This window comes from Amaranthus tricolor, chromosome 12 (genome assembly GCF_026212465.1).
Source record: "Amaranthus tricolor cultivar Red isolate AtriRed21 chromosome 12, ASM2621246v1, whole genome shotgun sequence".
NCBI classification, from domain to species: domain Eukaryota; kingdom Viridiplantae; phylum Streptophyta; class Magnoliopsida; order Caryophyllales; family Amaranthaceae; genus Amaranthus; species Amaranthus tricolor.
This window is the reverse complement of record NC_080058.1, coordinates 3,352,311-3,367,878: the sequence shown is the minus strand read 5'-3', so window position 1 is coordinate 3,367,878 and position 15,568 is coordinate 3,352,311. Positions and strand designations below refer to the sequence as shown.

The window sequence follows — 15,568 nt, the reverse complement described above, 5'->3', positions numbered from 1 at the left end:
CTAAGAAAAGGCAATTAAATCCGTTACTATATTAAGCCTGAACTAAGGCCATTTCAATGTGATTTATCAAAGTTATCTAAATCATCATTTTAGCATATTAGGCAAAAAAAGTCTCGTGGGATTTGGGATGGGATGGGATGGGATGGGATACAACATACAAGCACTGAGGCAATGACTTGACGCTGGTCCATTGTAGAATTTTGAGCACCTCCACAGGACCACCACCACCCTTTTCCATTATAATTTATATTAGTACAATACACTAATTAGGGTCGTGGAAAAAAGTTACATACGTACATACATATATATATATATATATATATGAACAACTTCATGTGAGAACCATCCTTATATGAGAACCGTGAGAATCAATCTTCCTGACAAAAAAGTGTTACTTTTTACTAAAAAGATGTTATTTTTAGGTAAAAAAATATTACTTTTTTTTGAAAAAAAGGTTAATACTTATAGGCAAAAAAGTATTACTTTAAGAAAAAAAATTTTGAATAAAAACTCACAATAAGGTATTACTTTTAACATGAAAAGGTTTTACTTTTCGCAAAAAACGTGTTATTTTGTATTTATATTTTTTGTCTGAAAATAACACTTTTATGCTACAAAGTACCACATTTTTTTAAAAACAAAAGTAACGTATTTTTGTCAAAAAGTAACACATTTTCTGAGAAAAAGTAACATATTTTAATCGGAGAGATTGGTTCTCACGATTCTTATATAAGCTTGGTTCTCACTGGAACTTGACCATATATATATATATATATATATATATATATATATATATATATATATATATATATATATATATATATATATATATATATATATATATATATATATCAAAAATATATTTTTAGGAAATATTCCTATTTTATAATAACCTTTTTATATACAAAGTGATCTAAAAAAATCCTTCTTACTCTTATTATAAATTATCTTTCTTATTTGATCCTATACACACAGACACACAACGCGCACGCATGCACGCATACACACACACACATATATATATATATATATATATATATATATATATAATATCATAATTAAAAATCAATCCATCATCAATACTTACCAAACACGGCATTGAACTTCATCTATGCAGATTTTTCTAGTCAACAATGATCAGCATCTGCACAACAGCATAATAGAGCTTGATTTATACTTGATTTAAGAATCAAATTCTTATATAAAACCTTATAAATAAAAACTGTAATCCCTCAGTCACTCTTTTGCAATGGAAAAGCCTTTATCTAGCATGTTTTCTTTCTATATAGCTGTATTTTCCTTATTGTTATCTCCTATTGCTGCACAAACTAAGAGCAGTATAACAATAGGTGAATCACTCACAGCTACTAAGAATAGCAAATCATGGGTTTCACCTTTGGGTGATTTCGCCTTTGGTTTTCATCTATATTCCAATACCAGCAATCTCTTCTTGCTTGCCATTTGGTACGCGAAAATCCCAGAAACAGTTGTTTGGTATGCAAATGGAGGGAATCCTATTGCGGAAAAATCAACAGTAACATTAACTGCTGATGTAGGTTTAGTCTTGAATGATCCAAAAGGTATCCACCTATGGAATACTTCCAGTGAGTGGAATGGAACCTTTGTTGTGAGCCGCGGTTTAATGGATGATTCGGGAAATTTTATCCTTAGGAGCAAGGATGATAAATCCGTTTGGCAGAGTTTTGACCATCCTACTGATACATTGTTGCCTTCTCAGACTATGACAAAAGGCGGGGTGCTTGATTCTCGGCTTTCAGAAAGTAATTACACTAAGGGACGGTTCCAGCTCCGGTTGCAGTACGATGGAAACATGGTCCTTAATACATGGGACGTTCCTAGTGGCTTTCAGTATCCTCCTTATTATGCTACTGGCACATATGAATCTCCTAATCAAGGTTTCCAATTGAGGTATAATGAATCGGGTCATATGTACCTTTTGGCAAAGAATGGTACAGTTCTGAATGATTTAATCCCAGCAGACAAGATTGCTTTACCTGGGGACAGTTATCTGAGAGCAACCCTGAATTTTTATGGGGTTTTTACATGGTATTTTCACCCAAAAACATTCACAAAGAATAATGATGTTGGCTGGTCTAAAATTTACTCAATACCAGATAATATGAACATCTGTGATAGAAGTGTAAAGGATGGTGAATCTGGAGTATGTGGATTTAACAATATTTGCACCTATGATGACAATAATAATATGCCAAGATGTCAATGCCCATCACATTATTCTTTGCTAAATCCCGATGATGAATATGGTCATTGTAAACCGGATTTTGAGCTGGAATATTGTGACGAGGAGCAAAGTTCAGCTCAAAAGGGTGGATATGAACTAATTCCACTTCAGAGCACTGATTGGCCATTTGATGATTATCAACAGCATGCAGGTTATAGTGAAAGAGACTGCAAGAGTTCTTGTCTTGAAGATTGCTTCTGTGCAGCCGTCATTTTTAATAGCGCGAATGTAGGAGGAAGTGACCCGAGCTGTTATAAGAAGAAGCTTCCGTTGTCCAATGGAAAACAAGACAATTCAGTCAGTAGAACAGCCTGGCTGAAAGTAAGAAACGGGACTAATTCCACTGATCAGCTTATATCCATAGTGAAAAACAAGGTGAATCCTGAAATTGTTGTAATATTAGGGGGTTCAGTATTCTTCAATTTTTGTTTATTAACTGCCCTGGTATTAGGAATTTTCTTCATCTACAACAAAAAGGGTAATATAAAACTAAAAAATGTCGAAGATTATAATAATGTTCTATGCTTTAGCTACAAAGCGCTTGAAGAAGCAACAAATGGGTTCAGTGAAGAGTTAGGAAGAGGGGCTTTTGGTGTGGTTTACAAGGGTCAGATAACAGCAGGAAATTTCTCTAATCATGTAGCAGTAAAGAAGTTGAATTTGGTTACTGAAGATATCGATAAAGAGTTCAGAACTGAAATGAATGTGATAGGAAAAACCCATCATAAGAATCTTGTTCATCTTGTAGGATTCTGCAAGGAGGAAGATCAGAGGTTGTTAGTATATGAATACATGAGCAATGGCACCTTAGCAGATTATCTTTTTGGTGATTCGCGACCACATTGGTCAGAAAGGGTTCAAATATCTCTAGGAATAGCAGGGGGATTGCAGTATTTGCACGAGGAATGTAGCACACAGATCATCCATTGTGATATAAAGCCCCAGAACATACTTCTTGACGAATATCAAAATGCCCGTATTGGTGACTTTGGGTTGGCAAAACTTCTGGTTTTGAACCAAACCCATACAAATACCGCAATCAGAGGTACAAAAGGGTATGTAGCCCCTGAATGGTTTAGGAACAAACCAGTCACGGTGAAGGTAGATGTGTACAGTTTCGGGGTTATCTTGTTGGAGATCATATGCTGTCGAAAAAATGTGTGCATGGAACTCTTAGAGGAAGAAGGTGCAATTTTGACAGATTGGGTATTTGATTGCTACCAAACTAACTCGTTAGAATCTTTGGTTAAAGAAGACGAGGAAGCACTTGATGACATGCTACGACTAAAGAGGTTCGTAATGGTTGGCCTTTGGTGTATCCAGGAAGACCCAAGCCTTCGGCCTAAAATGAGAATGGTTGTGCAGATGCTTGAAGGCCTTGCTGATGTGCCTGTCCCGCCATGTCCCTCATTTGCAGTATCTAAAACTTGATTCTTCAGTTGTTTTCTTTCTTTCCATGTGTACTTTTCATAACAGTATAATATTATCAAGATTATAAAGCATACAAATGGTGCTTCTGGGGACAACCTTTTTAGAGGAATTTACCCAATAAGATAGATGGTTTTATTTGCATCAACATAGGCAAAATTCAATTTCTGAATACGGGAAACAGAATTTAGAAAAACGTCTACAATTTTGTAGTACCTTTTATATGAAATTGGAAGCATTTAAAGATTGTAATTTTTAATTTATAACAATATGTAATTTTTACTTTTGTCCCTTAGTATATGTATTGAAGCACCATATTCGATTTAACCTTAGGCCACCTCCTAATCGGGCCTGAAATCACTCCTTGTCCGGACAACATATTGGAATATAGGATTCTACAATACAAGGAGACACTGAGAAGTGAGAACATTGTTTTTCAATGTGGCCAGGATCCTTTTTCTCTACTCTTGTCTTGTACGACACCGTCAAACATATGAGTCTACATGTCTGATATTGTCAAAAATTAACTACCATCAAATTTTGCCTCCCATAAATTAAGCTTTAAAGTTTAAACAATACTGATCTGTTCTGCATCAGAATGATCTGAACGGATTCTATACTTTACTTTAAATTGGTAGTCAGTTGAGCACTTATGGATTATTTGACAAGTTGGAGCAAAGACCCTAAATTTAGCATTAGAATAGTTAATATGATTTCAGCTTTTTGAAAAAATAACATTAATTCCTCCTAACTTCAACAACGACAGGTCAACACCAATTCTTTATTTAATAATCAGGTTTTTCTGGTACAATAATCACTAAGCATTTCTATATCAGGAAAAGAAAAAAAAAACTGAAGATAAGTTCTTCTAGCAATGGCTAATCCTCTTTGTTGTATCATTTCCTTCCTAACAGTACTAATACTCTTCTTAACATCATCGATTTCTGCTCAAACTAGGGGAAATATACCGGTCAATAAATTTCTTACAGCTAGTAACAATGGTTCTCAATGGCTTTCTCCATCAGGAGATTTTGCCTTTGGGTTTAATCAGTTTCTCAACAGCAGTACTAATCTCTACTTGCTTTCTATCTGGTATGCAAAGATCCCAGATACAATCATTTGGTATGCAAATGATGGAAATCCTGTTCCTCAAGGATCAACTGTTACAATAACTGCTACTGAGGGATTACTCCTCAGTGATCCCAAGGGTGCCCACATATGGAATACCTCTGCTGGTTTAGGTGGTGCTAGAGATGTTGGATTTGGAGTTATGAATGATACCGGGAATTTCATTCTCACAAGTAAAAGCAATAGCAATCCTGTTTGGCAAAGCTTTGATCATCCAACAGACACTTTGCTTCCTACACAGATCATGAACCTAGATGGGACAGTTGATTGTCGACTTTCAGATACTAATTTCACCAAAGGCAGTTTCCAAATGCACCTCCAACGAGATGGGAATGTAGTCTTTAATATCATGGTTCCTATTCTTTACACTGCTTATGCTGATCCTTATTTTGTAACTATGACATGGAAACCTCCAACACAAGGTAACCAAGTGATCTATGACGAGTTGGGAAGTATGTACGTTGTGGCAGCAAATGGGTCTGTGCTGTATAATTTCATCCCCAAAGATAAGATAGTTTCGGTCAGAGATTACTACCAGAGAGCCACTATGACCTCTGATGGGATTCTTACATGGTATTATCACCCAAGAAAGTTCAGCAAAAACGATGGAGTGGGATGGTCCAAGATTTATTCAGAACCAGGTAATATCTGTACTGTACGATGTGGGTATAACAATATTTGCAGCTATGATGTAGTGGCTCAAAGTCTTAGATGTGATTGCCCGCCTAATTATTCACTAATGGATCCTGATGACAAGTATGGGAGCTGCAAACCAGATTTTGACTTATGGGAAAAAGATAAACAGGGTCCCAGTGGTAATGTGGAGTATAAGCTAGTGCCACGAGAAAACACGGAGTTCAGTTTAGAAAAATGTGATGGGAAATTTAAACATGTCAATGAAGAAAATTGCAAAAGTTCATGTCTTGATGATCGTTACTGTGCTGCTGTGAACTGGGTATCTGATAATGGGGGTACTTGTTGCAAGATGAATCCGCTATTCTTGGGTGGAAATCAGGCAGCTGGTAGTGAAGGAAAAACTATTTGGTTTAAGGTAGGCAATGGTTCATCCTCCACTGACCAATTTGTTCCTTCTGCTGATCGTATTTTAGAAAAGAAAGCCAGGATGAATGCTGTGGTTTCAATTCTATTAGGTGGCTCTGTCTTTGTCAATTTTATTCTATTACTTTTGGGAATTTTCTTCATTTACTACAAGAAACAGCTCAAAATAGTTTCCATAGCCGGCGATGAGTATAGTAGTAATGTTAGCTGTTTCAGCTACAAAGTTCTTGAGGATGCAACTAATGGGTTTAAAGAAGAGTTAGGAAGAGGGGCTTTTGGGGTTGTTTACAAAGGTATAATAGGAGCTAGTGGTTCCTCAATTCTTGTAGCCGTGAAAAAGTTGGACAGAATTTCCAACAATGCTGATAAAGAGTTTGAAACTGAAGTAAATGTCATTGGCAAGACTCATCACAAGAATCTAGTCCAACTTGTTGGATTTTGCAAGGAAAATGATCAACGCATGTTAGTGTATGAATACATGAGCAACGGCAGCTTAGCAGATTACCTATTTGGTGATCAAAGGCCGAGTTGGGTAGCAAGGATCAAAATTGCACAAGGGATAGCCGGAGGTTTAACGTATTTGCACCAGCAGTGCATCACACAGATAATCCATTGTGATATAAAGCCTCAAAATATACTCATAGATGACTATCATAATGCTCGTATTTCTGATTTTGGGATGGCAAAACTTATGGCTCTAAATCAAACTCATACAAATACAGCAATCAGAGGGACTAAAGGGTATGTTGCACCTGAATGGTTCAGAAACAAACCGGTAACAACCAAGGTAGATGTCTATAGCTTTGGGGTACTTTTGTTGGAAATCATATGTTGTCGAAAAAATGTGAGTATTGAACTCTTTGAAGTGGAAGGAAAAATTTTAACAGACTGGGCGTTTGATTGCTACCAATCTAACACGATAGAAAATCTGGTTGGTAATGATTTAGAGGCACTAAATAACAGGCTACAGTTAACCAGATTTGTGATGATTTCCCTTTGGTGTATCCAAGAAGATCCAAATCTAAGACCAAGTATGACATTGGTCACACAGATGCTAGAAGGCCATGCTGAAGTGCCTCCCCCTCCTTGTCCAACTTCATTTTCTACCTAAATGGAACCAATTCCCAGGATAAATGTCTGAAGTTTTTCCTACTTTATATAATCCTCATATTTGTGATACTTGTTCTTATTTATTGTTGCTTGGGAAAAATTCGTAGACTATTTTGGTTTCGGATTTTAATAAATTATTGTAAAATAACTTAATAAATATCTACACATCTAATTACGTGAACTTACAGATGCAAAATGATATTTTCTATTGAAGATTAATCGAAATCCCATAAATAATCTTCCACAACATAGCTTCAGAATTTCTCTTCCTGCATCTTGCTGCAGAATTCCAACATTACATAATATCTAAACACGGATAGGTCTTGTATCAATTGAAAAATGTACCACGTTCCCATGTAAGATCCTGAATTCAATTCTCGCTGTCCTCTCCTCTCCACTCCTACCTTCCCTATCCTTCAGCTTCAAATTATACTAATTTGGATTCATTTACGTAACAGAAGAAATTCTTGTTGAGTTCATGGATTGAAATTTCATAAGTCACAAGCATTCATCGTGTGGGACAGGGCGACTGGTTCAGAATTATGAGAATTAGAAAAAATATTGAATTACGTTCTCCAATTTCGTAATTGATGACTAGAACAATACAATTTTTATATTGAGAATTGACTGAAGCCTTCCGTCAAATTTAAGAGGATAATTAAAAATTACAGACGAATAATATTTACATACTTACTCTGTTCTATAATACTTGTTATTGATAGTCACATTCAGTAATAATAAAGCTTGAGCAACAATCGAGAAATAAACAAGAACAAAAAAAACAATGTAATTAAGAATTAAAGCAAGGAGCGAAGCAAGAGAAACACCAATTTCGGAAGTGGTAAACACTTTGCAAATCACTTGTTGAAGATTATAAATCCGTTTCAAATAAGGAAAATGGATTTATAATGCATGGCTGTGTAGAGAAGAATTACGAACTTCTCACTATTCTCACCATAAAATTCTTGATCCGCTCAAATTCCATTAAGTGAATCACCAAATTAATGTCTCTATTGAGTTAAAATGAGGCGAACGAGCGTTGAACTACTCCCTTCGTTCTAAAATATTTGTTATATCACAGTTTTAAGCATTATTACCGTTCAAATTGATTTTATATATTACGGCTAGCATGTATGGAAAAATATAGTCAATTAAGATCTTATTTGAATCATTTAATCGCCTACTTTCATATTATTAACTTTATATAATTTTTAGATTTGTATAATTTAATATATAAATAATTAAAATAACATATTGAATTGCGTAAAAAATTAAATGTAGCAAATACAATAAAACGAAGAAAGTATGTAATAAAGCATGAGTAGTTGTTCAAGCATGAAGGATTACTCGCTTGAGTATTTAAAAAGAATTTGGAAGTAAATGCTCGTTCGAGCGAAAAGGTTGCTCGTTTGAGGATGCACAAGTATAATCGTGCGCATTACCATATTATTTCGCCAACGCATTGTAGCTCATGCTGATGTCATGGCATCTTCCTACCATACTTCCCCGATGATGCTTCAATCTTACTTGCTCGCAAATACATCCAGAATATCCATTTTTTATAACCCATGAGAGAATTATTCAATCACACTCAAACATCTACCCTTTAAGAACATCAACTACTCTTGTAAGAGACTATTTTTCAGAAAGAAGACCTTAAAATATGAAGTCTATATTTTTATTCTCTCTTTTAAGTTGTATTAATTGGGCTATTTAGCCTATTTATTTAGTGCGTCTCTCAAAAAGACCGTCTCTCTCAACAATTTTTGTATAACATACAAAAACCAAAGAAATAATTGCATAATCCATGACATGCTAATACGCATGAATAAACATGATGCGATATGCAATTGGCTTTACCATCTTAATATGTGTTGATTCGATGTAACATTAACTCACCTTGTTTTTGAATTTAAGTCTAACCCAATTTATTTTCAATATTGTTGATCCAAATTTTAATATTTTAGATTTAAGCTAGCTTAATTAAATTCTTTAAGCAAGTTATTTTTAAATATAAAGATTAACACATTAAATATTAAAACATTTATTTTTTGAAATTTTTTTTCTCCTTATGGAGTTTTCTCACCGTATACAAAATTTATTCGATGAATTAACATCTATAGTGAGTCATAAACTGTATCGCCAACATATTAAGAAAATTGGAAAAACATAAGTGAAAAAAAAAATAACAAAATAAACTAAGAATCAAACTTATTCCAAAAGTAAGCGTGAATTTCCCAAACCTGAGGTTTGGGGCTGTTCGTAGTTATAACTGCAAACAGGTTAAAAAAGACAAAATAGTTGTTCGCACTTACTAACTGCGAACAGCTATTTGACCTTTTTTTTTTCTGTTCGCAGTTAGTAAGTGCGAACAGTGATTTTGTCTTTTTTGACCTGTTCGCAGTTACTAACTGCGAACAGCCCAAAACCTCAGATTTGGGAAACTCACGCTTACTTTTGAAATAAGTTTTATTCTTAGTTTATTTTGTTATTATTTTTTTTTTCACTTATGTTTTTTCAATTTTCACATATTAACATATGGGCTATTGACTGCTTCAAGTGTTGGCCCTTAGTTGATCACTACATGAGTAACAAGCCCACAAGACAACTTCACTAAATTACTAAAAATTATGCTAACAAATATTCCGCAAGCATCTAAACGTTTATTAATAAGAATATAAATTTATCAACAAAATAGCTTAAAATTGACGTTAAAAGACAATATATGATAAAAATTATGAAAAAAATAAAGGATAAAAACTAATTGATGGGTATATGTATATTTTAAGAAAAAAATAATAATAACATAGAAGTTTTCAAAGGAAAGAAAATGCAATTTGTTTTTCTTTTCCTTAGTTCTTCCATGTTATAATTTACAAACAAAAATACTCCACATATAATCAAGTGCTTGTAGTAGCATCGAATTAAATCACTTGATCGACTGCAAAGTCTCTGCATGTCTAGACCTACAAAAATAATTCAAACTACATGTTAGTGTATAGGAGTAGTTCAAACTAAATTTTAGTAAATATTGTCTTCATTTCTTAAAAAAAAATTTATTTATTATTTTTTTGTGTTTTATTTGTTACTTTTAAAAAAATATTTTTATATATCATAAATTTTATACAAAAATAACCTTGTTCATTCTTATTTTAATATTTTCATAATGTTTATGATTTCCACATATCTTTCACTAACTTTATTTTAATAGTTTTATATTTCTTATGATCTCTACATGTTTTCTATTAACTTTATAAAATATTTTTTTTTATTAATTGTGTCCTTATATTTTTTCCACTAAATTTCTTTTGATACTTTTTAATGTTTATGGTCCTCACCACTTTTCTCCATCAAATTTATTAATCAATAAAATAATATATTTATTATTTAAGAGATTTTATTTTTCTTTAATTTTCGTAAATCTTTGTTATGGGAACTTCATTAAGAGATGGAGATAGTATAATATAAAGTATTACCTGGTGTAAATGTTGCCGTTAACAGGATTTGGAATGGTCTCTTTGCCTTTTTCTTGAATATGAGCAACCTTCCTTAAGAAAGACTTATCTACAAATTTACCGCCATGATTAACAGCATTCATGGGGTTTTCAGCTTCCTCAATAGTGGCTCTTTTCTTCTTACTGAAGTAAACATTAGGATTGTACCTCAATTGTTGATATGCTGTGTGTGAGGCTATGCTTGCTGCTAACACCGTAAATCCCACCAATAGGTATAAGGGAGCCATTTCGGCTTTCAATGCCCTACAATCATTTCAATCATTATTCGTATCATGCAATTTGTAATACTTCTATCGTGCATCTATCTATCTATCTATCTTAAATGATTTATGATAAGCAAATCAATCTTTTTATTTTCGCCTTATTTTTCTATCGTATTCTTGTATCGATGAGGGAATTTGTCAAAAAAATTAATTCAACCAAAAAGTTTAAGTTAATGATTAAGACTCCAAATATGAAAGCCTTTTAGGCTAAAAGTATGAATAATACAGCACAAACCCTCTTTATATCTGACACTGTGAATGTTCTACTTCAAATGAAGAGTCACTACAACAAAACGTGAAGCTTGTAGACACTTTTTTATAGACACAATGAAAAGTGTTTAAAAAATATGAAGCTTTTAGACGTCTATTTTTTGACGCATATAAAGGTTGAGAAAATAAACCTTATTAAGCGTCAAAAACCCCAATTTGAAAATTTCTTAGAGAAAGCGGGATATAGGCTCTCAAATGAACAAAAAACCGCTCAAAACATTCATTCTATATCGCTTCATCAGAATAATGAGAGTCTTCATCTCCTCCACAAACATAACCGCCTGTATAATCACTGAAACATTCATTCTTCATCAACATTCATCTTCTCTATCGTACTGTTCAATGCTAACAGTCTGACACCAACATCCATCACTCGTTCGCCACGGTGTGTGTGTCACGCATCGTCGTTCGCCTGGGCTTCCCTCCTTTTGTTCTTGACGCATAATTAGACTTCCCACTTTCAACAATTCATCATCTACAACTCCCTAAATTAGGTACAATTCATCAATTGCTTAATTCAGGTTAAACTGTATAGGATTGGCTTACTCATCCTCTACCTCGATTAATTGGATTTTAATTGCTTAATTTTTCACAATTAAGGTTATTAATTGCTTAATTTAGGTTAATTGCTTAGTTTAGGTTAAACTGAAATCAGGTTAAACTAAAATTAGGTTAATTGCTTAATTTATCCAGGTTAAACTAAATAGATCTATGTTATTTGTCTTTTGGTAAATGTATGGGTGTGAAAATTCAACATTATAGTTATAAAAGTCGAATTTAACTGTCCTACTCTTTGACCCTTACCATTTTTTGATCCTAAATCACGATGTCATTACCTAAATTCTAACAATCCACTTATATCTTCAATATGCTTAGTTTAAAGTTTATTCAATCACTCGTTTTGGAAAGCTATAAATATTTTTCTTTAGAAAAAGATGATAAAAGTTGTTCAAGAATAACTTATTATAACAACATATTAGTGGGAAATATTTTTCTTATTAAGTTCTGCAAAAGAATGAATTACCTAGTCTTTGCTGAACAAAGCCTTGGTAAGACAATACAATAATGTGTATTAACTTGGAATGAAAGATTAGATGTTAGTATTAAATGTCTGCTAGTAAAAAAATGCAATATCTGTATGAATATTATGGTGTGGCAGAGTGTAGTAAAGATTGAGCAGTTATAAAACTTAGCAAATGAAGAAACATCAGCTGACTTAACAAAAACTGCTAATATCTTGCAGATCAATTCTTGTTTTTATTTTGTCATCGCAGTTCCATATTGTATTCAACAACGTATGTGGTGACTGATGAATGTATATGTGTGTAAATGCTTGGTTTATCATTTCTTTTGTTGATTAATCTTGTCCTACTTTTATGCAGTGTGTATGCAGCTGGAAGGACAAGGGATAGAATGTTTGCGAAAGTTGAGGGGATAATTCGACGAAAAAGTAAGGTTAAGAGCGTTTAAATAAGTGAATAGTTTTGAACCATATTGGGATGGTTCAAGGATGATTTATACAAAGGATGAAGAACAAAGCAAAGGAAAGGATTCAAACCTTGCAAAACAGAACACAGAACTCAAAATATCAAAGCAACAATTTCGTATCAATTTGTTTGAGATGGTTTATGGTTATTATTTTGTAATGGCCAGTTATCAATATTTTGATATTTGAACTTATTGTCCATGTTAATTTGCACCAAATATAATAAAAAATTTTAAATTGATTTTTAGGTTTAAGTATATGTTAATCATAATTTTTTGGTCGATGAGTGAATTATGGCTTGATTGTTTGATGTGGAAAAATTGTATATATTGCCTTTTGTTGAAAAAGTATGCTAGCAACCTAGCTAGCGGGCTTTTAGACACTATTGGATGTTATAAATCTAAATTATTATGGTGGGATTTTAGTGTTTTAGACGCTTTTAAGTGTCTAAAAAAATAACAATTTTAGATGCTTTTAAGTGTCTTAAAAATAATGATTTTAGATGCTTTAAAGTACTTTTTAGACGCTTTTTTGTCACAAATGAGTTGAAAAGGCATTAAAAAGCAAGATGGGATAAAGTCTTGTAACGAAAAAAAAACGTCTAAAAACAATCTATTTTAGACAACAAAACGCATTCAAAAAGAGTCTAAACTATTTGTGACACACATTTTTTAGACGGTTTTAAAAGCGTCTAAAGGCTCCGCCCAAATATGTCATTTTTTTTGTAGTGAGTGATGGAGATTCATACATGTAATCTCTTGTCACACAGGCTCTGATACCATGTTAAGGAATCAATTCAACCAAAAGCTTAAATTGATAGTTAAGGGTCTATAATATGTTATATACTCTAATAGAAATAACGATACGACTAAAATTTGTTGTATTCATTAAGGCTATTTAGCAATTGTCAGGCGACGAATTTGACCATGGGTATTATCCTTCGTAATTTTGTAGTAAACTAGCACCTTGGTTGTGTCTATCTACTCTGTGTGTGTATCATTTGATACATGAAAAGTTGGTCAACCCTATTAAGACTATATTAAATTTTAATATATCGAGACAAAAAAATTGAAACTTGAAAAATTATAAAGAGAAGTTCCAAAATTTATATTTGAGTAGTATTTTTATCATTTTTTGAATTTATAATTCACGTCTCAACCATAATTAGAGTCATTATTGTTGTCAACCACATTAATTGATTTATTCATAAAATAAATAATGAATTATGATGGTTTTTTCTTACCACTTAGATTTGGGAGTGGAGGACGAGGAAGATGAGGAGAATGATATATTCCTTTGTTGCATCATTGATCTCATCAAATATCCCTACATATATAACCATCATTACGTAGTCATACTTCACACCCAAATAAAGGAAGAAAGTTGACCCAAATTCCGGCAAAAACGAATATTATTTAATTAATCTCTAAATTATCAAAGTTTACCAAAATATTCATATATTTCCTAGTTTTTTTTGATTGAATAAAATTAAAATCTCGTAAATATAAAAGAAAATGATGGTTGGATGAAGAAGTTGGGGATGAAATTAAAGCAATATACAAAATTTTTCAATTTTTATAAATTTTAATTATTAAGCAAAAATTCTATTTCATTCCTTCATTTTAGATTATAAGGATGAAATATAAAATACTTGATCAAATTATAAACAATAAATGAAATACATTGCTCAAATTATTGGAAAGAAATTAAATGTAAAGAAAAAACTCACCGACATCCTATGAGCCATTTTTGAAATCTTTTTTAACTTGAAAAGTTGCAAAAATAATGATTTTGAATTATTAGGAAAAATATATATAGTTACTACATAAAATATGACAGTTTTTATTTTCTATGATTTTTTTATACATAAATATAAAAAAAAATGGCAGAATTTTCAGGTAAAGAAATACATATGGCATAAGGCCACAAGCCCTATCTCTTAGAAAATAGTAAAACCATACAATAAATAATAAAGAATTTGAAAATTAATTTACCCTATTTAGCATATAATTAGTTTTTGTGCTTTAATGATTTGACGCCATTTTCGATTCGGTTTTGCCAAATGATCATTTTAGCATATAGATCAAATTCTATATTTTTGTTAAGGACTACAACAATAATATTAGTCAATAAGACTATTTTTATTGGTGTAGAAATTTTCTTTAAGTGAATGTTTTTGTCAGATTTTTACTCTCATTAGTAAAAACACACAAAAAAACATGTATATGTTTCTAAAAAAATTAAGTGAGAGCACTCTCAATGAGTCAATGGTGAGTAAAAAAAAATTTTCTTCATTATTCTTTCTCAACACTTTTCCTTTCTACCACATTAAATTTTGTGTGGAAATTACTAATTTAATTTATCCCATCAATCAGAAAACAAAAAAATTTTCTCTCTACTTTCTTCCTCCTACTTTTTTTACGTTACCCTTTCTTTTTTCTCTCTAAGTTTTTATTTTAAAATTTATTTTGAATGGTGGGACGCTTGTGAGGAAGTTTCCAAAATTTTCGCTCACTTATTAGAGTTTTTTTTTTGGAAAATATATGCAAGTTTTTTTTTGTGGGTTTTTACTAATGGGAGTAAAAACCTTACAAAAAAATTTCCACTCAAAGAAAAATTCCACACCAATGGGAGTGGTCTAAGTGGAAATTTTTAAGACTTCCTCATAAGGGACCAATCATCCAAAATAAATTTTAAAATGAAACTAAAAAAGTAAAAAAAGAGTAGAGTAAAAAAAAGTAAGAGGGAGAAAATAGTGACTAGCGAGGAAATTTTTTGTTTTTTCATTGATGAGATGAATTAGGTTAGTAAATATTTCTACATAAAATTTGATATGGTAGAAACAAAAAGTATAAAGACAGATTAGTGAGGTAAGTTTTTTTAATCGCTATCGAGAGTGATAGATTAGAGTCAACTATAAAAATCAATTAGAGACGAAGCTACATTGGAGAACACCAGGAAAAACATTTTAAACACACGGAGGATTGTATTTTTGATTTGGCCGCCATATTAATTTAAAATATTTAATAGAAAAGTTGATTAAATA

General features: G+C 32.2%; 3 protein-coding genes across 3 annotated transcripts; 2 read left to right on the top strand and 1 right to left on the bottom strand.

Moving 5' to 3' along the window:
- Positions 1-1,083: 1,083 nt before the first annotated feature.
- On the top strand, positions 1,084-3,966 carry LOC130796881 (G-type lectin S-receptor-like serine/threonine-protein kinase LECRK3). The gene has a single exon (XM_057659302.1). It carries the CDS (start codon positions 1,250-1,252, stop codon positions 3,692-3,694), a length of 2,445 nt encoding a protein of 814 aa, XP_057515285.1. The 5' UTR covers positions 1,084-1,249; the 3' UTR covers positions 3,695-3,966.
- A 263-nt stretch (positions 3,967-4,229) lies between these two features.
- LOC130796882 (G-type lectin S-receptor-like serine/threonine-protein kinase LECRK3) lies at positions 4,230-7,048 on the top strand. The gene has a single exon (XM_057659303.1). The coding sequence runs from the start codon at positions 4,566-4,568 to the stop codon at positions 6,987-6,989; it is 2,424 nt and encodes an 807-aa protein (XP_057515286.1). The 5' UTR covers positions 4,230-4,565; the 3' UTR covers positions 6,990-7,048.
- Positions 7,049-9,662: 2,614 nt separating this feature from the next.
- LOC130796848 (uncharacterized) lies at positions 9,663-14,307 on the bottom strand. Its single transcript, XM_057659251.1, has 4 exons — positions 14,252-14,307; positions 13,766-13,848; positions 10,465-10,746; positions 9,663-9,954 (listed from the first exon to the last, which is right to left on the bottom strand). Exons 1-4 carry the CDS (start codon positions 14,267-14,269, stop codon positions 9,918-9,920), a joined length of 420 nt encoding a protein of 139 aa, XP_057515234.1. The 5' UTR covers positions 14,270-14,307; the 3' UTR covers positions 9,663-9,917.
- Positions 14,308-15,568: the final 1,261 nt, after the last annotated feature.